This window comes from Macaca mulatta, chromosome 1 (genome assembly GCF_049350105.2).
Source record: "Macaca mulatta isolate MMU2019108-1 chromosome 1, T2T-MMU8v2.0, whole genome shotgun sequence".
Classification (NCBI taxonomy): domain Eukaryota; kingdom Metazoa; phylum Chordata; class Mammalia; order Primates; family Cercopithecidae; genus Macaca; species Macaca mulatta.
Window position 1 is genome coordinate 25,800,041 of NC_133406.1, and position 21,966 is coordinate 25,822,006.

General features: G+C 39.8%; 1 protein-coding gene across 3 annotated transcripts in view; it reads left to right on the plus strand.

Annotated features, from left to right (window-relative positions):
- TBX19 (T-box transcription factor 19) overlaps window positions 1-21,966 on the plus strand; it is a 70,131-nt gene that overhangs the window by 27,940 nt on the left and 20,225 nt on the right. For 2 of the 3 annotated variants that reach the window (XM_015125090.3, XM_077999464.1), the window contains exon 2: window positions 21,501-21,765. In XM_015125090.3, the coding sequence (XP_014980576.2) occupies window positions 21,505-21,765 (261 nt within the window). In that variant the 5' untranslated portion in view covers window positions 21,501-21,504. Of the gene's footprint in view, window positions 1-11,672; window positions 11,811-21,500; window positions 21,766-21,966 lie in introns of those variants that run through there. The other variant, XM_077999471.1, reaches the window with a different exon arrangement.

Consider the following 21,966-nt stretch of genomic DNA (forward strand, 5'->3'; position numbering starts at 1 on the left):
ACTGAGCGTGCACTTCCCATAGCACAGTCAAAAACGCCCATCCAACTCTGCTGGCTAAAGCACGCTCCTTCTCGGTGCTCTGTCCTTCCAGGTGCTTCAGCCCCTTCTCCATGCTCGGGGGGACCTGTCCACCGCCGTTCCACTGGGGCCCATCCTAGCAGCACCGGGTGCCATAACTCATGCTGGGGCCTCATGGCCTACCCGGGATCATCGGGGCCAAGGGCTCACTCACCTTGGGATCCTGCTGACTACGTCAATTGTCAGGTTCCAACCCCAGCTGAGGTCCAAGGGGAGTTGGTGGACTGGTGGCGGGTATCTGAAAGAATACTCAAGGAACCATAGGCAATTGGGACATGACTTTATTCTCTGCTCTCCTACAGAGTCAGCAGTGTAGTTATACTACTCACAGACAATCATGGCTCAAAGCCAGGTATGATCTCACACAAACTAGTTACATCAAATGGCTACATACATGTGATTATATAATGCACAGGATTGTGTGCCTGCACTCCAAACCCACTGTGTTATGCTGTGCTGGATGTCTACCTCAGCCTACTCCTGACTGAAGCACAGCCATTTTCCTTACACCGTCAATACATATCAGAGGGAATGCTAGATTGTTAGAGTTGGGAAATACCTTAGACATTATTTAGTCCAGAGATTTGGAAACATTTTAAAAAACTTTTATATCTAATTTAAAAAATATGGAAACACTTTCTCACTTATTTTTTCTTTATAACAAAACCTTCATGGCAGCCCAATGTATAACAGGTAGAAAAGAATTTTTAAGGTTAAAGGAAGTAGAGTGGGGTGGAGGAGCTCCACCTGCTAGTTTTCTGTTCACCCAGCCTGACAAGGGAATTGAGATCACTTGTGAGATAGTCTTTCTTGCTAATTCCCTAAAAGTGACATGATTTGTACACCTTGGTACTCTGTGCTCAGATGGAGATTAATTGGGGATGGGAGTCATTCCTTTTTTGTTTTTTTTGAGATGGAGTCTTGCTCTGCCACCCAGAATGGAGTGCAGTGGCATGATCTTGGCTCACTGCAACCTCTACTTCCTGGGTTAAAGCTATTCTCCCTCAACCTCCTGAGTAGCTGGGATTACAGGTGCCTGCCACGACACCAGGCTAATTTTTTTTTTTTTTGCATTTTTAGTAGAGACGGGGTTTTACCATGTTGGCCAGGCTGATTTTGAACTCCTGACCTCAAGTGATCCACCCACCTTGGCCTCCCAAAGTGCTAGGATTACAGGCGTGAGCCACTGTGCATGGCTGAGTCATTCCTTTTCTAACTCTTCTCCTGGTTCATTGAATATTGGACGAGTCCTTTTTTCCTTTCTTACCTGTTTTTTTTCATCTATATTATGGAGACAATTAGAATCTCCTGATTTTCTCATTTTGTCACTGAATGAATGAATTCCTGGAAATAGAAGGGTTTAAATGAAGTCTGTTTGGACTCCCTGGGCTTAAATACTTGCCTTAGTAGTCATTGTCTATATACTTGTGGTCAAGTTACTTAACCACTGTGACCTTCAAGTTTCTCACCTACAAAATGGGTATAATTATACCACTTACCTTATAAGATTGTTATAAATGAGATGTGAATATGATTAGCATGTTTTATTATTGTCAACACTACTTCTAAAAATACAGTGTAAGAAAACAATCATGGATGTTCCTAAATATTTATTATATGGAATTTTAATTGTTTAAAACAAAAAAAAAATAGTAAATACATGTGAATATTAGATTGGTTAAAAAATGGCTCATTTATAAGATGGGATATTTGCAAATGTCAAAATAGTGTAGAAAATTATTTGGTGACATGGGAAATATTTTTTGTATATTGTTAAATTTAAAAAATTAGATTATAAAATCTTGTTAGTGTTTTATTTACTCATAGGGCTAAAAGGCAGTCATTTTCTTCACTTTAAAAACTTGTTTTAAAATATTTTATTTTTAGGCTGGGTGCAGTGGCTTACGCCTGTAATCCCAGCACTTTGGGAGGCCGAGGCAGGTGGATCACTTGAGGAGAGGATTTGGAGACCAGCCTGGCCAACATGGTGAAACCCTATTTCCACGAAAAATACAAAAGTTAGCCAGGCATTGTGATGAGCACCTGTAATCCCAACTACTTGAGAGGCTGAGGCAGGAGAATCGCTTGAACCTGGGAAGTGGAGGTTGCTATGAGTCAAGATCATGCCACTGCACTGCAGCCTGGGTGACAGAGTAAGACTCTGTCTCAAAAAAAAAAAAAAAATTAATGTTATGGCTACCTAGTAGGTATATATATTTATGTGGCACATGAGATATTTTGATATGGGCATATAACGCATAGAAATCAAAGCAGGATAAATGGGATATCCATCACCTCAATCAAGCATTTGTCATTTCTCTGTGGTTATAAACATTTCAATTATACTCCTTTAGTTATTTAAAAATCTACAATAAATTATTATTGACTGTAGTGAACAATACAACTAGATTTTATTCATTCTGTCTAATTATATTTTTGTAACCGTTAACCATCTCTACTTCCTACTACTCTCCCACTACGCTTCCCAGCCTTTGGTAACCAGCATTCTACTCTCTAAGTTCAATTGTTTTAATTTTTAGCTCTCATACATTAGTGAGAACATGCAAAATTTCTCTTTCTGTGCCTGGCTTAGTTCACTTAACATAATGACCTCCAGTTCCATTCATGTTGTTGCAGATGACAGGGTTTTATTATTATTATTTTTTTTGTGGCTGAATAGTACTCCATTGTGTGTATGTACCAGATTTTCTTTATCCATTTGTCTGTTAATGGACACTTAGGTTGCTTCCAAATCTTGGCTATTGTGAAGAGTGCTGCAGTAAACATGGGAGTGCAGGTATGTCTTAAAAAAACTGATTTCTTTTCTTTGGGGGTACATACCTAGAAGTGGGATTGCTGGATCATATGGTAATTCTATTTTTAGTTTTTTGAGGAACCTCCATACTGTTCTCCACAGTGGTTGCACTAATTTATATTCACACCAACAGCGTGTACGGGTTCCCTTTTTTCCGCATCCTCACCAGCATTTGCTATTGCCTGTATTTTGGATAAAAGCCATTTTAACTGTGGTGAGATGATATCTCATGTAGTTTTCATTTTCATTTCTCTGATCATCAGTGGTGTGCTTAACACTTTTCATTTGCCATTTATATGTCTTCTTTTGAGAAATGTCTATTCAGATCTTTTGCCTATTTTAAAATCAGATAATTAGTTTTTTTTTTTCCAATTGAGTTTTTTGAGCTCCTGATATATTCTGGCTATTCATCCCTTAATAATTCTGGTTTGCAGATATTTTCTCCTATTCTGTGGGTTGTCACTTCACTTTGTGGATTATTTCCTTTGCTCTGCAGAAGGTTTTTATTAATAACTTGATGTGATCTCATTTGTCTATTTTTGCTTTGGTTGTCTGTGGTTTTGTGGTATTACTTAAGAAATCAAGAAATCTTTGCTTTCCTTTTTTTTTTTTTGAGATGGAGTCTCGCTCTGCCACCCAGAATGGAGTTGCAGTGGCATGATCTCGACTCACTGCAGCTTCTGACTTCTGGATTCAAGCTATTCTCCTCCCTCAACCTCCCGAGTAGCTGGGATTACAGGTGCCTGCCATGATGCCAGGCTAAATTTTTTTTGTATTTTTAGTAGAGACGGGGTTTTAACATGTTGGCCAGGCTGGTTTTGAACTCCTGACCTCAAGTGATCCACCCACCTTGGCCTCCCAAAGTGCTAGGATTACAGGCGTGAGCCACCACGTATGGCTGAGTCCTTCCTTTTCTAACTCAATGTCCTGGAGAGTTTCCCCCATGTTTTCTGTTAGTATTAATAGTTTCATAGTTTGAGGTCTTAGATTTAAGTCTTTAATCCCTTTTGATTTGATTTTTGTATATGGTGAGAGAGAGGGATTTAGTTTCATTCTTCTGCATAAGGATATTCAGTTTTCTTAGCATTATTTATTTATTTATCATAACGTTCTTTTCTGTTGATCCCAAATTTTTATTTTATTTTTTAATTTTTTTTCCTTCCAACTTTTAGGCTCAAGGGGTACATCTGCAGGTTTGTTATGTGGGTAAATTGCATGTTTCAGGGGTTGGTGTACAGCTAATTTTGTCACCTAGATAATTAGCATAATACCTGATAGTAGTTTGTCAGCCCCACCCTCTTCCCACCCTCCAGCCTCAAGCAGGCCCCAGTGTATATTGATCTCTTCTTTGCATCTGTGTATACTCAGTGTTTAGCTCCCTCTTATAAGTGAGAACATGCAGAATCTGATTTTCTGTTCTGTGTTAATTGACTTAGGATAATGACCATCTATGTTGCTGCAAAAGACATGATCTCATTGTTTCTTATGGCTGTATAGTATTCCAAGGTGTCTATGTACCACATTTTCTTTATCCAGTCCACCACTGGTGGGAATCTGGGTTGATTCCATGTCTTTGCTATTGTGAATAGTGCTGTGATGAACATTCGTGTGCATGTGTCTTTATGGAGAATGGTTTATATTTCTTTTGGTATACACACAGTAATGAAGTTGCTGGGTCTAATGGTAGTTCTATTTTAAGTTCTTTGAGAAATCTCTAGACTGCTTTCCACAGTGGCTACACTAATTTACAAAATTCCCACCAGCAGTGTATAAGCATTCTCTTTGGTCTACAAACTCACTAGCATCTGTTACTTTTTGACTTTTTAGTGATAGCCATTCAGACTGGTGTGAAATTGTATCTAATTGTGGTTTTGATTTGCATTTCTCTAATGATTAGTGATATTGAGCATTTTTTCATATGCTTGTTGGCTGCTTGTATGTCTTCTTTTGAGAAGTGTCTGTTCATGTCCTTTGCCCATTTTTAAATAAAGTTTTCTTTTTGCTTGTTGATTTATTTAAGTTCTTTATAGATGCTGGATATTAGACCTTTGTCAGAAGCATAGTTTGCAAATTATTTTTTCCCATTCTGTAGGTTGCCTGTTTACTCTATTGATAGTTTCTTTGCTGTGTAGAAGCTCTTAAGTTTAATTAGGTCCTACTTTTAATCTTTTTTGTTGTTGTTGTTGTTCTTTTTTTGAGACAGGGTCATGCTATGTCACCCACGCTGGAGTGCAGTGTCATGACCTTGACTCACTACAACCTCCACCTCCCAGGCTCAAGCAGTCCTCTCACCTGAGCCTCCTGAGCAGCTGGGACTACAGACATGTACCACCATGCCCAGCTGATTTTTGTATTCTTTGTAGAGATAGGGTTTTACCATGTTGGCCAGGCTGGTCTCGAATTCCTGGGCTCAAATGATCCACCTGCCTTGGCCTCTTAAAGTTGTGGGATTACAGGTGTGAGCCACTGCACCTGGTCAAGTTTTGTTTTTGTTGCAATTGCTTTTGAAATCTTCATCATGAAGTCTTTGACAGGGCCAATGTCCAGAATGATATTTCCTAGGTTTTCTTCTAGGGTTTTTATAGTTTTAGGTTTTACATTTAAGTCTTTAATCCAACTTGAGTTGAATTTTATATTTGGTGATAAATAGTGGTCCAGTTTCAATCTTCTGCATACTGAGAAGATTGAGATAACTAGCCAGTTATCTCAGTACCATTTATTGAAGAGGGAGTCCTTTCTTCACTGCTTGCTGTTGTCAGCTGTGTTGAAGATCAGATAGTTGTAGGCATATGGTTTATTTTTTTGGGTTCTCTAACCTGTACCAGTGATCTCTGTGTTGACTTTTGTACCAATACCATGCTGTTGTAGTTACTGTTGTAGTCTTGTAGTATAGTTTGAAGTTAAGTGGTATGATGCCTAAAGCTTAGTTCTTTTTGCTTAGGATTGCTTTGGCTATTTGGGCTCCTTTTTGGTCCCAGATGAATTTTAAAATGATATTTTCAAAATCTGTGAAAAATGAGGGTAGTTTTATAGGAATAGCATTGAATCTGTAAATTGCTTTGGGCAGTATCGCCATTTTAACAATACTGATTCTTCTTATTCGTGAGCATAGACTGTTTTTCCATTTGCTTGGATTCATCTTTGATTTTTTCTTTATTTTTTTTAGCAATGTTTTGTAATTCTTGTTGTGATCATTCACATCCCTGGTTAGCCATATTCCTAGGTGTTTTAGTCTTTTTTTTTTTTTGTGGCTATCGTGAATGGTATTGCATTCATAATTTGGCTGTCAACTTGGATGTTGTTGGTGTATAGAAATGCTAATGACTTTTGCATATCAATTTTGTGTCCTGAAACTTTGCTGAATTTGTTTATCATATCTAGGAGCCTTTGGGCAGAGACTGTGGAGTTTTGTAGGTATAGAATCATATCGTCTGCAAAGAAGGATTGTTTGACTTCCTCTCTTCCTATTTGGATACCTTTTATTTTTCTTTCGCCTGATTACCCCAGCTAAACTTCCAGTACTGTGCTGAATAGGAGTGGTGAGAGTGGGCATCCTTGTCTTGTTCTGGTTCTCAACGGAAATGCTTTCAGCTTTTGCCCAACAGTATGATGTTGGCTGTGGGTTTGTCATAGATGGCTATTATTTTGAGATGTGTTCCTTTTTGATACCTAGTTTGTTGAGGATTTTTAACATGAAGGGAGGTCGAATTTATTCAAGAGCCTTTTCTGCATCTGTTGAGATGATCATGCGGTTTTTGTTTTTAGTTCTGTTTATTTGATGAATCACATTTATTGATTTATGTATGTTGAACCAACCTTGCATCCCAGGAATAAAGCTTTCTTGATTGTGGTGAATTGGATTTGGTTTGCTAGTATTTTGTTAAGGATATTTGCATGTATGTTCATCAGGGATATTGGCCTGAAGATTCTTTTTTCTGCCAAGTTTTGGTATCAGAATGATGCTGGCCTCATAGAATGAGTTAGGGAGGAGTTCCTCCTCTATTTTTTGAAATAGTTTCAGTAGGATTGGTACCAGCTCTTTATATGTCTGGTAGAAATCAGCTGTAAATCCATGTGGCCCAGGGCTTTTTCTGGTTGGTAAATTTTTTTATTAATTCAACTTTGAAACTTGTTATTGATCTATTCAGGCTTTCAATTTCTTCCTGGTTCAATCTTGGGAGGTTGTATGTTTTCAGGAATTCATTCATTTCTTTTAGGTTTTCCAGTTTGTGTCAGCACCATCTATTGAAGAGATTGTCCTTTCTCCAATGTACGTTCTTGGCACCTCTGTCGAAAATGAATTAACTGTAGGATTTATTTCTGGGTTCTCTATTCTGTTCCATTGGTCTATGTGTCTGTTTTTATGCCAGTGCCATGCTGTTTTGGTTACTATATCACTTTAGTATAATTTGAAGTCAGGTAATATGATTCCTTCAGTTTTTTTCTTTCTGCTCAGGATGGCTTTGGCTATTCTGCATCTTTCATGGTTCCATATAAATTTTTAGGATTTTTTTCTATTTCTGTGAAGAATGTCATTGATATTTTGATTGGGCTTGCATTGAATCTGTAGATCGCTTTGGGCGGTATGGACATTTTAACAATATTGATTCTTCCAATCCATGAACATGGACTGTCTTCCTACTTTTTAATGTACTTTTCTATATCTTACATCAATGTTTTATAGTTTTCAGGATCTTTCACCTCTTTGGTTAAGTTTATTCCTAGATATTTTATTTTATTTTCAGCTATTGTCAATGGGATTACTTTTTTAATATCTTTTTCAGATTGTTCACTGTTGGCCTATAGAAGTGCTATATTGATTTTTGTATGTTGATTTTGTATCCCGCAACTTTATTGAATTTGTTTACAAATTCTAATAGTTTTTTGTTAGAGTCTTTAGTTTTTTCCAAATATAAGATCATATCATCTGCAAACAAGGATAATTTGACCTCCTCCTTTCCAATTTGGATGTCTTTTACTTCTTTCTCTTGTCTGATTGCTGCAGCTAGAACTTCTAGTATTATATTGAATAACAGTAGTGTAAGTGGTCATCCTTGTCATATTCCAGTCTTAGTTCTGTATTTTCTTCATTTCTCCCCTACTGGTGCTTCAGAACACTTCACATTTCTGTATTGGAATTCCTCAAGCATGTCTTTCTGTCCCTTCTAGATTGTAAAACTATTTGAAGGAAGGATTTTTATCTTACTGGTAGACTGGGGAGATATTGTTCACTGTATCTCACAGTGTTTTCTTTATAAAGACTTATGGGGGAAATTTCTCACAGGTCAAGGCTTGCTTTTATTTTAGGGACACAGTTTAATGTATGCCAGATTGTATTCCCCCACTTTGCATTGGCTGCTTGGAAGCTCAGAGCCACAATTGTATCACAGTTCTAAGCAGTGCCTTCTCAAAATCTCCACTTATATACCTAATAGTCTTTGCATGAGTTTCCTATTGCTGCTATACCAAATTACCACAAACTTAGTGGCTTAAAACAATGTAAACCTATTATCTTACAGTTTGGGGAATCAGAAGCCCAAAATTAGTTTCACTGGGCTAAAACCAAGGTGTTGGCAGGACTATGTTCCTTCTGGAGGCTCTAGAGGATAATCTATTTCCTTATCTTTTCCAGCTTCTAGAGACTTCTTACATTCCATGTCTTCTGGCCCCTTCTTCCATCTTCAAAGCCAGGAGTGTAGCATCTTCTCTCCCCTCTGACTTCTGCATCTGTCCTTACATCTTCTTGCTCTGACTTTGATCCTCCTGCCTCCCTCTTATTTTTGTGATTGCACTGGGCTCACCAGATAACCCAGGATAATCTCCCCATCTCAAGATCCTTAACTGAATCACATCTGAAAAGTCAATTTTTCCCATATGAGGTAATACACTCACAGGTTCTGGGGATTCGGAAATGGGCCTCTTTTACTGGGGGTCCTTATTCAGCCTACCACATTATTTTCAATGTTAACTGTATGAAATGGAAATTTTTGAGTCTCCTAACTAAATTGTACCTCTGCTTACCCTTCCACCTCCCTCACCTTCCGTATCTCAGTAAATGGCCCTGTCACCTAATAATTGTTCCCATCAGACACACGGTTCTCTGCTCTCCCTCACCCCCACATCCAGTCCCTCATGTTGTTCTGTCATATCGACTTCTAAGGTGTATCTAGAACCTATACACTTCATTTTTTGCTACTGCCACTACCCTAGGCTAAGCCATCACCAGCTCTTGCCTGAACTGCTATCATAGCCTCTAATTTGTCCTTTACTTCAGCTCTTGCCCTTTCCTACTCTATTCTCCACAAATCAATTAGATTTTTTGCAAACACAAAGCAAATCATGCTGTTTTCCTACTTAATACTCTCCAATTGTTTCCTATCTCATGTTGAAGAGAATCCAAAATCTTCATCATGACTTCTAAGGCCCCGTGATCTGACCTGGCCCTCTCTTAAAGAACATCTCATTCTACTCTCTTTACCACCACATTCTGGTCACACTGGCCTCCCTGGAGACTTCTACCTGGCTCAAGCCATGCTTCTCACATGCAATTCTTCAGCTTGGCACTCTGCCAACTCTTCCCCAACTACATCCTTGCTGAGCTTTTGGTCTCATCTGAAATTTCTCCTCCTCAGAGAAGCTGTTCTACACAGCTTCCCTAACTGGAGTTCCCTACCCTGCTGGGCACAAATTTTTCTCGACCACTTCACCCTTTTATGTAGTCTTCATAGACTTATCACTACTGATAATTACTTAGTTGTTGTTTACTTTATATCATTTATTTTCTCCATCAGATGGTTAATTCTCTAAAGGTGCAGGCCGTTTCTGTTTGTTCCTTGCTGTATGTGATGCTTCATAGGTATGTAGCACTAGGAGGCCCTGAATACATTTTCTGTCATCCTTACCCTGACTTTATCTTACCTTTTTGGGTTCGTTTTCCTTTTGTTCTTGTTTTCTTACTTTGTATTGAAATGAGAAAAACTCGCAATCCCCAGGCTCTACTCAAGGCTGGGGACTAGAGGAGGTAGAGCTTCCTCTGCTCTTGTCCCTTCCACCCACTGCCCACTCACTCGCCATTAGTACTGTGTGTTGAGGGCAAAAGAAAAGCTTTCTACTACTGTTTCTTCCCAGGGAATATGGGATTCATCCTGGAATGCCAAAATAAGGATGAATTGTCAAAAGAGAAAACAATAATGCCTTTTTGGACCAAAGATAGAAATTGCTCTGCATAATAATGTAAAAAGCTTATTTTCATTGACTGGGGGCAGAGTGTTCCTTAGAGAGATTAATATGATACTAGCTGCTTTTTTTCTCTCCCTCTGGCAAAGGCTAGAGATAAACAAAAAACTGGGGTTCTAGACTCTAGGAAGGAGGGACAGCATTCAAAGCTCCATTTGTAGGAGGTGAGCAGGGCCCTTGAGATGAGTGGGGTGTGAGCAAGTCTGGGACATTCAGGAGAGAGATGATGAGTAGGGGACACCCTGGGAGAAAGAGGTCCTGAGCTCTTTTCTTTTCTCCCCAGCCCTGACCCTTGAGCAGTGGCACACAGAGTGTCTTCCTTTATTCTCTGGTGCAGTAGTCATGTTTCTTGGCACAGTGCCTTGGACCTTCCATATATGCTTCTCTCCAGAGCCTTCGTCTAAGACGCTGGAGAGTAGCTTATAGCCTGGGTTGGCATCAAGTTTGTCGATTCTCCCCAGGACCCTTTTCTTTATAGGTGCCACATGTCATGATTTATGCACAAACATGATTTGCCTGACAGTGCAGTCTGGGCCTGGAATAATTTTAATTAATGGGAAAATGGTCCTCAATACACCGATTAGACCTCTTCAGGTACAACAAGATAAAAGCCTGATAATTTGGATGGAGTACTCTTCTTAAATGTCTACTCTGTGCACGGCAGCCAATGGGAAAGCCAGGCTCTCTCCCACCTGATCCAATGAGTAATTAAGAGAGGGCTTTTTCTTCCCTACCTCTCCCCTCCCTCCACCCCGCTCCCCAACTAAAGCTTAACAGGTTGGTGGTATAATGTGGAGACTTTTAAGGGGTGCCATCCTAGGAGCTTAGGCAGGAGCCAGGGTGTCTTCTCTGCACTCCTCCAAGCCCTGTTCAAGTGGGTTTGAAAAGCAGGCAAGTGAGGGAAGGAAGAAGCTAGAAGCAGGCAAGGTAGGTAACAGCTCTCGGCAAAGTTCGAGAAGTGCCTATGGCCATGAGTGAGCTGGGCACTCGGAAGCCCAGCGATGGCACTGTTTCTCATCTGCTCAATGTGGTGGAGAGCGAGCTTCAGGCAGGGAGGGAAAAAGGCGACCCTACGGAGAAGCAACTTCAGATCATCCTGGAGGATGCACCTCTCTGGCAGAGATTCAAGGAAGTCACTAATGAGATGATTGTGACCAAGAATGGCAGGTGAGTTTATCTGCCGCCCTGCGTGGGCTGGCAGGGCTTGGCAGGAGAGATGAGACCCCTTGAATATTGAAGAGGTTGCCGCTCTTCACTCAGAGGCGGCGGGATCTGATTAAACATGCTTACAGGAACGACTGTCTCCAGTGGCTTTCCTCCAGCCAACTTAATTAATTTCTCTGAGATCATCAGAGGATGAAGCCACCTGTCTTATGTGCATTTTAAATGGAGAAATTCTGGGGAATTACCCTAAAGTGGGGGGAATGCTCCATTGGGATGGGAAAATGGACTCAAATGTCAGAAAATAATATTAATTTGTGACTAGCTGCAAACCCTATCACAGACCTGAGCCCCAACTCCGTCCAGATAAGGTGAAAGACAACTTTGTTTGGAAGCTGGATGATCTCCTCCTAAGTACAGCAAACTTGCCAGAAATGTTTGACTAGTTGAAGAGTGGAAGCAAACGGGCAAATGTAAACTATTGCCTATCACTTCACCTGCTTCCCCGTGTGTGTTTGTGGTGAGTGTTCATTTGAGATTGTGTGTGTTTGTGATGATGTGAAAGCTGTTGCAGTAATAGTGAATGAAAACATATTATACTGCTTTAGAGAAGCGAAGATGCCTTCTTTCCTCTAAGTGCAACAAATTGAGGGATTAACTGAAACTGATCTCTGCTGGCATTTCTCAGATTCTATTAAACCTAGTCTGCTAAGGGGCTGTCAAGGTAATATTAGAAGATTTCACTTCATAGAGGAGATGCAAATATTTTGAAACAAAATCTCACTGCTCGCAGCTTGGCCAAACTAGCTCCAACATTCAGCTGATGTTCACATATATTTTCATACACATGGTCACAAAAGTACAAAATGCTGAAAGGCATTTTTAGTAGGCTTAGTTTTGGCTGAACTCTAATTATGACACCCTCGAAAGAATTCTGATAATAAAGAAGAGCCGAGGCCATCTGAACTTCTTTCTGTCAGGCTTTTGTCCTTGTGCAAAATGCTTCCATTCCTGATATCTTGGTTTTCTATATTTTAATGAAGCGCAGTATAGAAAATGAACTATTTCTTGTCAATCTTGGAGAGTTGTGAACTCAGGAACTGTTACATGGCATTAAAATGTGTTCTAAAATGAAAGCCATACCTGAATTAGGACATTTCAAGAAATTGCGATTATACCAGTAGCAGGAATATCAACCTTGCTTGATTTTTATATTTTCTTTCTCAAAATGGGTTCCATACTTATTTCATATAAATTTATTGCTTTTAATATTTGTTATTGTAATTATAGTTGTTCCTTCTCTTGACCTGTATTTACACATTATTTTTAGCTTCTTTCATAGAAGAAAACATAAAACATATTTTTAATTTCACAGAATTACCCCAAATCTTAATTGGATTTAATCTTTTGCCCTTTAAAGATGGGCAAAGATGCAACTGTAAAAAGTTTATTTTATCTGACAATAGGTAGAACATTCTGCTTATTATTCTTTGTATTACTGGATACTAATTACACTAATACTTAGCCTCATGCTATTGATTTGGCTGTCAAATTGGCCATATATTATGGTAAAAATAAGTACAATCACCAAGTAAATATATGGTTCATCTATTTCAATAAGGAATAAATAATAAAAGTTTCTGAAACCATTATAAATTCCAATTTAATATGTTACATTGGAATGCACTTTTACCATTTAAGAAAAATTTTATCTTGCCTTTTATTGCCTATATAATTTTCCACTATATTTAAAATGTAATATACTTCACATTAACCCAGCATGGTGGTCTGCTCCTGTTGTTCCAGCTACGCAGGAGGCTGAGGCAAGGGATCCTTGAGCCTAGGAGCAGTCTGGGCAACATGGTGAGACCCTGTCTTTAAAAAGCAAAACAAAATCTTTCATCTTTAAAGTCATTTAATATTAGCTACATGAACAATATTCTTTGTAGAAGAAGTTTAATGAAGTCTAATTGTGGTGAACTTGGTTGTTCTTATCTATGGATGTCCTGCTGTGTTCCCCCTCTTCCTATAAATGAAAACTTTTTCTTAAATTCTCCTAAGTTCTCTGAGCCCTTTAGGGTCAAGATTTTGCCAGGAGATAGAAAGTTCCCTTTATACTTTGATTAAAGAAGGGAAGACAAGTCCATAAGAAATTGATGTACTTAATAATGAATGAACTTGGTCTGAAATTACTCCCAACTTCTTAGTTTCTCAGATTAAACCATTAGTCACACTTAACCTTTGTGAATATAGACATCTTTCTTGCTTCATCTTCTTTACTCCCTTCTTCCTTCTTTCTTTTCTCCCTAATCATTTATTCCTCAATGCCTCCTTTCTACTCATTCTCCTATATCTATAGACTCTCTGTGTCTCCTTCAGATCCTTGCCCTCCACATCGACTCCCACGCCTGGTGCAGGTAGATTTGTGGCCCTTCCCTGTGGAGAAGAATGTTCCTGGTATGATTACCCAGTCCTAGCCTTTTTCATTCACATTGTGACCTGGGCCCTTTTTCATTGACATTGTCACCTTGACTTTTTAAAAAAGCATCGTTTGGGGTGATAACTCCTGTACACTTGAGGTGTCATTGTTCTGCATTAAAATAGCAAATCTTGCAATAGCATAAGATGGGCTGATGAAAGAGTGACAAGACTCATTGTCAAGTGGAGATCTACTTTCATATATATAAATAGGAAGCTTGCCTCTGACATTCATCAGAAGCTGTAAAGAGAAAAGCTTTTCCCTGAAAAACATGGAATTATCTCCAGAAACTGGGATCCTGATGTTGGCCTCCTTTCTTTCCTTCCTTTCTCTCTCTCCCTTCCTCCTTTTCTTTCTCTCTCTCCCCTCCCCCATTCTACTACTTCTTTTCCCTTTCCTCCTTTTCTTCCTCCCTCTCTTTTTAAAATGGAAAACTTTTAGTTATTCGTAGTTAATAGTCCTTTAGATATAACAGTAATAAGTATAAGACCTCCTTAGAGCTCATTTGAGTCATCTCTAGTGTATCCAGCCAGTATTTCCTTTCATGTCCATCCTTTAAGCTGGAAACTTATACTTTAGTTTGCAGAAAGAATTCATTTCAGACTTCAGAGGTAAATAAATTAAATTGCTTGCTAGCATGGCAGCTCATGTCTGTAATCCCAGCACTTTGGGAGGCTGAAGTGGGAAGACTGCTTGAGCCCAGGAGTTTGAGACCAGACTGGGCAATGTGGGGAGACCTCTTCTCTACAGAAAATTTAAACAATTAGCCAGGAGGCCCAGGTAGGTGGATCACTTAAGCTCAGAAGTTTTAGAACAGCCTGGGCAACATGAAGAAACCCTGTCTCTCCAAAACATACAAAAAATTAGCTGGGCATGGTGACACCTACCTGTAGTCCCAGCTACTTGGGAGGCTGAGGTGGGAGATCACCTGACCCTGGGGAAGTCAAGGTTGCAGTGATCACACCACTGCACTTGAGCCTGGGCAACAGAGTGAGACTGTGTCTCAAAAAAAAAAAAAAAATCAAATCTCTTGGTTTTCTTTTCTTTACTTGTAACATTTTCACGTAAGGCGAAAATGCTATATTTCTTGTTATCATAAAATAAGAGGTGGGAATTACTAAGTTTAAATTTTCAGTGATTAAGGGGTATTGGTGCAGTGCCACCGAGTTGATGGTCATAGTCTCCAGTAAGGGCAGTGCAAGAGAGGAGAAAAGTAAGGTTGCACATCAGGCCAATACATTTCCATGTCCCTATAGCCCATGAGTATTTTTCTCTGAACTTCAAAATTACAACTCAAGAAGATCATATGCATTTATGTAATCTGCCGCTAACTGGGCCACTTTGCTTCCCTAATGCTGTTCTTTTTTTCCCTTTGTTTATTTATCTTTAATTGACACCTGTTGCTATTTTTATGCCTGCTCACCTTCATATAAATGTCAGCATTCATGCACCATGTGTGTCTCACACACACACACACACACACACACACACACACACACACACCCCCCTCAAAGTTCTGATGAGTATTTGATAAATAGTAGAGTTTTGTGGAGAGATGGAGGAAAGTGTTTACAAGTTTAACTTTTTGAATTTGCTTTTAACCATCTCTGCTGTTCCCCCACCTGTAAAATCTACCTCATCTCTGCCCCCCTTTCTTCCTGCAAACCTCACTTCTCATAGCCTGCTCCAGCAGCACTGGCTTCTGGAGATTCCCTGTCAGTGAAATAAAACTGGAAAGCTGGTCCCATAATAAAAGCCAAACAGTTTATGGGCAAAGCCCAACCACCTGTGGTTCTTCAGGTGTCGTTTTCTTGAGGAGTGCTTATTTACCCTGCCACATTTTCCTCTCTTTATCTCCAAGGAGGCTTTCTCTCCAGGGTGGGTTAAGCGAAGTTATGCTGTTACTTAGGGACTGATTTACATATTTCTTATCCCTCAGACTCTGGGTTTCTCTATGTTAGTTACATCTAGGAAAAACAATGGGGAAAAAATCACCTTGATGGGAAGTGCAGTTCATTCCTGAAAATAAAGCCGGATCATGAGTGGTAATCACAGATCAGTTAGTTACTGGATCCCTGGATAATGCATCCCTGTCATTGTGAGACAAAAGAGGGGAAAGTAGGGTGGGAGGAGGGGAACTTGGCTTGGAGGCAGGGTTAGTTCCAGTCCCAGTTACAAGACCTTAGGCAAGTTGACTGACTTTTATTTATTCCTCATTGCCATAATAGAGAACGTATTAAAAAATGTATTAAAATAGGGAATGGATTAAAAATACATATCTCTTCTCAGTTTATTTATGTAGTGATAAAAACAAAAAAATTATAAAGTTCTTGGCAAATGGAATACTAAAGAAAATAGAGCAATTAATCATTCTGCCATTTCCCAGATATGTCCTCCTTCTAAGAGACAAGACACTGTGACTTCTTTGTTTCTATTAACAGCTTTATGATGATGTAATTCACATGCCATACAGCTCATCCATTTGAAGTGTATAGTTTAGTGGTTCTCAGTAATTCACAGAGTTGTGCATCCGTCTCCACAATTAATTTTAGAACAATTTTATTGCTTCAAAAGGAAGCCCTGCGCCCTTAGCCATCACCTCCTCAGCCCCTGGCAACCACTAATCTACTTTCTGTTTCTATAGAGTTACCTATTTCATATCATGGACATTTGATATCCTGGGAATCATACAATACGTGGTCCTTTGTGAACAACTTCTTTTACTTAGTGTAATGTTGTCAAGGTTCATCAATGTTGTAGCGTGTATCAGCACTTCATCTTTTTTATTGACAAATACTCCATTATATGGATATAACACATTTTATTTATCCTTCATCACTCCATGGACATTTGGGTTTTTGTACATTTTGGCTATTATGCATAATGCTGCTATGTACCTCTGTGTACAAATGTTTACGTGGAACGATGTTTTCATTTTTTCTTGTGTATATACCTAGGAGTGGAATTGCTGGATTATTGAGAAACTGTATGTTTAACCAGGTGAGGAACTGCCAGACTATTTTCCAAAGTGGCGGCATCATTTTATATTCCTGTCAGCAATGTATGAGGATTCCAATTTCTCTACATCTTCACCAATGCTTTTTATTGTCTACCTTTCGTATTGCAGTCATCCTAGTGTCCATGAAGTGGCATCTCACTGTACTTTGGGTTTTGCATTTCTCTAATGGCTAATGATGTTAAGCATCTCTTCATTGATCATGGCTTCTTTGAAATATCAGGTACAGCTCTGACCATAGCACGAAAGATGGAAAGCCATTACACATTTTCTTATTCTGGAATGAAAAGTCATGCTACACTCTTTATGAGACCTCACATAATATAGTTGAGAGAGTTAAGAAGAGGGCACTCTAACCTATTAGCAGTGAGTCTAATAATTGGAATTTTCCCTTCACTTTGCCTCAGCCACTTTGGTCTTCTCTTTTAGTTTCTGAATAGAGTGGGGCTATTTAAATCTAAGGGCCACTGTACTTGCTATTTCTTTTGCCTCTAAGTGCGCCTCCTCTAACATTTTGCATGAGTCATTCCTTCTCATTATTTAGGTCTTAGCTCAAATGTCACTTCCTGTTCAGATCAGGCTAAAGTAGCTTCTCATCCTTTAGTCTCCTTCTGTGACATAATGCATTTTAGTTCCTTCATGGCACTCTTGCAATTTAAAATGATCTTTTTTTTTTTTTTAAATAGAGATAGGGATCTTGCTAAATTGACCGGACTGGTCTCGAACTCTGGGCCTCAAGTGATCCTCCCATCTTGGCCTCTCAAAGTGCTGGGATTATTGGCATGAGCCACCACACCCAGCCCCAAATGATCTTATACATTAAAGAAACAACAAAAATTTATTGACATTTTTGTTGCCTGACTTCTTTGTTAGAATGTAAGCTTCATGAGCAAGAAGATACTGGGTCTGCAATTTTTTTCATTGAATCCCCACCTAGAACAGTTCCTAGCATAGAGCAGGTACTAAAAAACCATTTGTCAAATGGGCAGATAAATCTCTAATTAGGTATTAAGATTTGGGAAAACATTGAGGGGGACTTTTCCTTTCACTGTGGCTCAACCATGTTAGCCTTTGAGAAGCTAATAAGAAAGGAAAACAGAGTTTAAAAATAAAAAAAAAGGAGTGGTGAATGTAACGTAATGTGTGCTTTCTAAGTCCCAGTTTCCTCATCTATAAAACTGGCATAATAACCTCCTTGTGGGTGAAGTAAGACTTAAGTTATATTTCACTTAAGTGAAATATTCACCTACGCAAAGTCCTAGGTGCAGAGTAGAACTCAGTACAGCCATCCCTTGGCATCCACAGAGGATTGGTTCCAGGCCCCTGCAAATATCAAAATCTGAGGATGCTGAAGTTCCTTACATAAAATGAACTAGAATATTTTGCATATAACCTATGCACATCCTCCCATATGCTTAAGTTATTTCTGGATTATTTATAATACCTAATACAATGTTAATGTTATGTAAATAGTTATGCTGTATTGTTTTTATTTGTATTATGTTTTATTGCTGTATTATTTCTTTTCAAATTTTTCAATTTGCATTTGGTTGAATCTACAGATGCAGACCGTGGGAATGCGGAGGCCTGACTGTACATGATAACTATTATCACTAGAAAAACAATCTTGCAGTTAGGCACTGTGGCTTACACCTGTAGTCCCAGCACTTTAGGAGGCTGAGGGAGGAGTTGAGCCCAGGAATTTGAAAGCAATCTGGGCAACACAGTCAGAAACTTTTTAAATAAAAATAAAACAAATGAAAGTGTCTTGCATTAAGTAATTTCTTAAATCATAAGTCAGAACTTTATGAAACGTCCTGACATTTCTTATCATGAAGACACCAGCCATGCTCTCATGCTTGAACAATTGCATCATTATTCTGGCAGTTTAGTGCATGAGTAATACATTATATGTTTTTTCTCTTACTTTTATGTGTACCATATAGTCTTTTTTTTTTTTTTTTTTTTGAGGCGGAGTCTCGCTGTGTCGCCCAGGCTGGAGTGCAGTGGCGCGATCTCGGCTCACTGCAAGCTCCGCCTCCCGGGTTCCCGCCATTCTCCTGCCTCAGCCTCCCGAGTAGCTGGGAATACAGGCGTCGCCACCACGCCTGGCTAATTTTTTTGTATTTTTAGTGGAGACGGGGTTTCATTGTGTTAGCCAGGATGGTCTCGATCTCCTGACCTCGTGATCCGCCCGTCTCGGCCTCCCAAAGTGCTGGGATTACAGGCTTGAGCCACCGCGCCGGGCCCATATAGTCTTATTGAGAAAAGTTTTGGTACTTTTTTTTTTTTTTTTGAGACACAGTCTCACTCTGTCACCCAAGCTGGAGTACAGTGGTGTGATAATAGCTCACTGCAGCCTCGATCTCCCATGCTCAAATGATCCTCCTGCTTCAGCCTCTCCAATAGCTGGAACTACAGATGTGCACCACCATGCCTGGCTAAATTTTGTATTTTTTATAGAGATGGGGTTTTGCCATGTTGCCCAGGCTGGTCTTAAACTCCTTTGGTACTTTTTAACTTTAGTATGCAAAATGACAATTATACACATGCCACTCTTGTGTTTTCTTTAAAATAAAATAAAAAGTAAACTTTAGTACTTCAGAAGCAGCACTGGACCGGAACACAGAGACCGTGTCTCCGTATACCTCCTATAAACAGGTCTGACTGCTGGCTGTCAGAAGAACCCTATAGAATCCCTAGCATCATTTCTGATACTCACTTTTATGATTCTTTGCAAATGGCATTTGTGTTCTCAGGATCCTTCTGTTTTCTACACTTGGCCAATATTATTAAGATAACTGAAAACATTAAAATATATCGTAAAAGGGAATTGTTTAATCTGATAGTAGTAGAAAATAAGACAATAATCCTTCTATTGAAGAAAGAACAAAAGAAAATGCAACATAAAGATTTTACATCACACAGGCAGCCTCCCTAGAGGAGGTGTATCATTTTAGTTAATGTAAAAGTGCAATCATCTCATTAAGGGACGAGGAGTGTTGAGGTGGATAATGAAGTTCTCAGTGAAGACCTGGATTTGGAATGCATCATCTGATGCATTTTTCTCCCTAGAAATTTTACTTAATTTATATACTTGTCCTAGCCTCCCATTTAAATTAATTTTCTCTCCTTGAACACACCAACACAGCCTCATAAAGTTGTTGTGAAGAACTCACTGAGTTAGTTCATGTAAAGTGCTTATTCCCACTGGCACCTAGTGAGTGCTCTGTAACTGTTGGCTGTATCACCATTATACCCAAGCCCTTCGGCTGGCCTGGCTTTGCTTTGGCTCCAGAATCTTACCTTAGGCAGTGACTTTAGAGTTGGAAGCACAAAGGACGTCAACTCTGCCTCTCTCCTGCCTAGCAGGCAGAAACTACTTCTCTCTGCTTTTTTTTCTGGTGATAGGAAGTCTAAATAGAGGCCAGGTGTGGTGGCTCACACCTGTAATCCCAGCACTTTGGGAGTCTGAGGCGGGTGGATTGCCTGAGGTTGAGAGTTTGAGACCAGCCTGGCCAACATGGTGAAACCCTGTCTCTACTAAAAACACAGAAATTAGCCAGGCATGGTGGCGCATGTCTGTAATCCCAGCTACCCTCCTGGAGGCTGAGGCAAGAGAATCACTTGAACCCAGGAAGCAGAGACTCCGTCTGAAAAAAAAAAAAAAAAAAAAAAAGAAGTCTAAATGGAATAGAGAGTAACTGCTAATGGCCATGGGGTTTCTTTTTGGGATGATGAAAATGTTCTAGACTTATAAGCCAGCTACTTGGATAGTTTCTCCAAATATTTGTGAGAGTAAACTTGTTGTATTGTTCTTGTATGAAACTATTAAACTTGTATTATTCTAGCATGTAGAAGAAGGATCGATGAATCTAGATCTGCATGTCTCAAAGTGTGTTCTTTGGACACAAATTCTCATAAAATGCTTAGCTAAATGATAATCCCACTGTCACATATGTTTAGGGTATGCACATTCCCACACTTTCTTCAAAGTCCCATGGTGTACAAGGGGATGTTAAAGGCCCTGAGGCATCCTGGAGGAAAGAACTGGTCTCACTTTGTAGAGTTAAGAGTTCCTCTCAGTTACTTTACCATGTAACCCTGTTTTTGTTTTTTTTGAGACAGGATCTCACTCTTGTCACCCAGGCTGGAGTGCAGTGGCACCATCACAGCTCACTGCAGCCTCCAACTCCTGGGCTCAAGCAATCGTCCCACGTCAGCCTCCCGAATAACTGGGACTACCATACCCAGCGAATTTTTTTTCTTTTTTTGAGATGGGGGTGTCTCACTATGTTGCCCAGGCTGGCATGTTTTGCTACAAATGCGATTACTATTATTTAGGAATAGTGTTCTTTATGAGGTTGGGAAGGGCTGGTCCGTGGCATCAGTGTACCAGTGGGAAATCTTTGAAGAAAGCTTTATGTGGGGATGTGGCCTTTGATACATCTTGGGCTTCAGGTTCCTGTTGTGTCAAATGACTCCATCAGTGGTTTTCAGACTTTAAAATGGAGCATGTTTTAAAGTGAAATCTCAGTATTAAATTCATTTATAAAAAGAAGCTCCAGTAGCATTGGGATTGTGGACTTGGGCCCTGTTTGTTTGGCCTCCTCACAGGGCATTCCATGGAAGGCCTCAGTATTGAGAGGTCCCTGGACAAGGTGAGAGTTCCTCTAACGTCCCTCCTGTTGCTAAGTTTCTCCCTTTCCTTTTAGACGGATGTTTCCAGTCCTAAAGATTAGTGTCACAGGGTTGGACCCCAATGCCATGTACTCCCTCCTGCTGGACTTTGTCCCTACGGACAGTCACCGCTGGAAGTATGTCAATGGGGAATGGGTGCCCGCTGGCAAGCCAGAGGTCTCCAGCCACAGCTGCGTCTACATTCACCCGGACTCCCCCAACTTTGGGGCCCACTGGATGAAAGCTCCCATCTCCTTCAGCAAAGTGAAGCTGACCAACAAGCTCAATGGAGGCGGGCAGGTATGAATGAGGCGGGCAGGCCTGGCCACCCGCTCCAGCCTCCCCACAACACCAATCAAGAAATATCAAGGGTGCATTTAGGCAATTAGAGGTGTCCTCACCAGCCTCTTCTCCCACAGAAGCCAATTATTCCCTGGAGTCCAAATGTAAACAAGAATAAACAGCTCTTAATTGGTGCTTTCAGTTTTTAATGGACTTCCT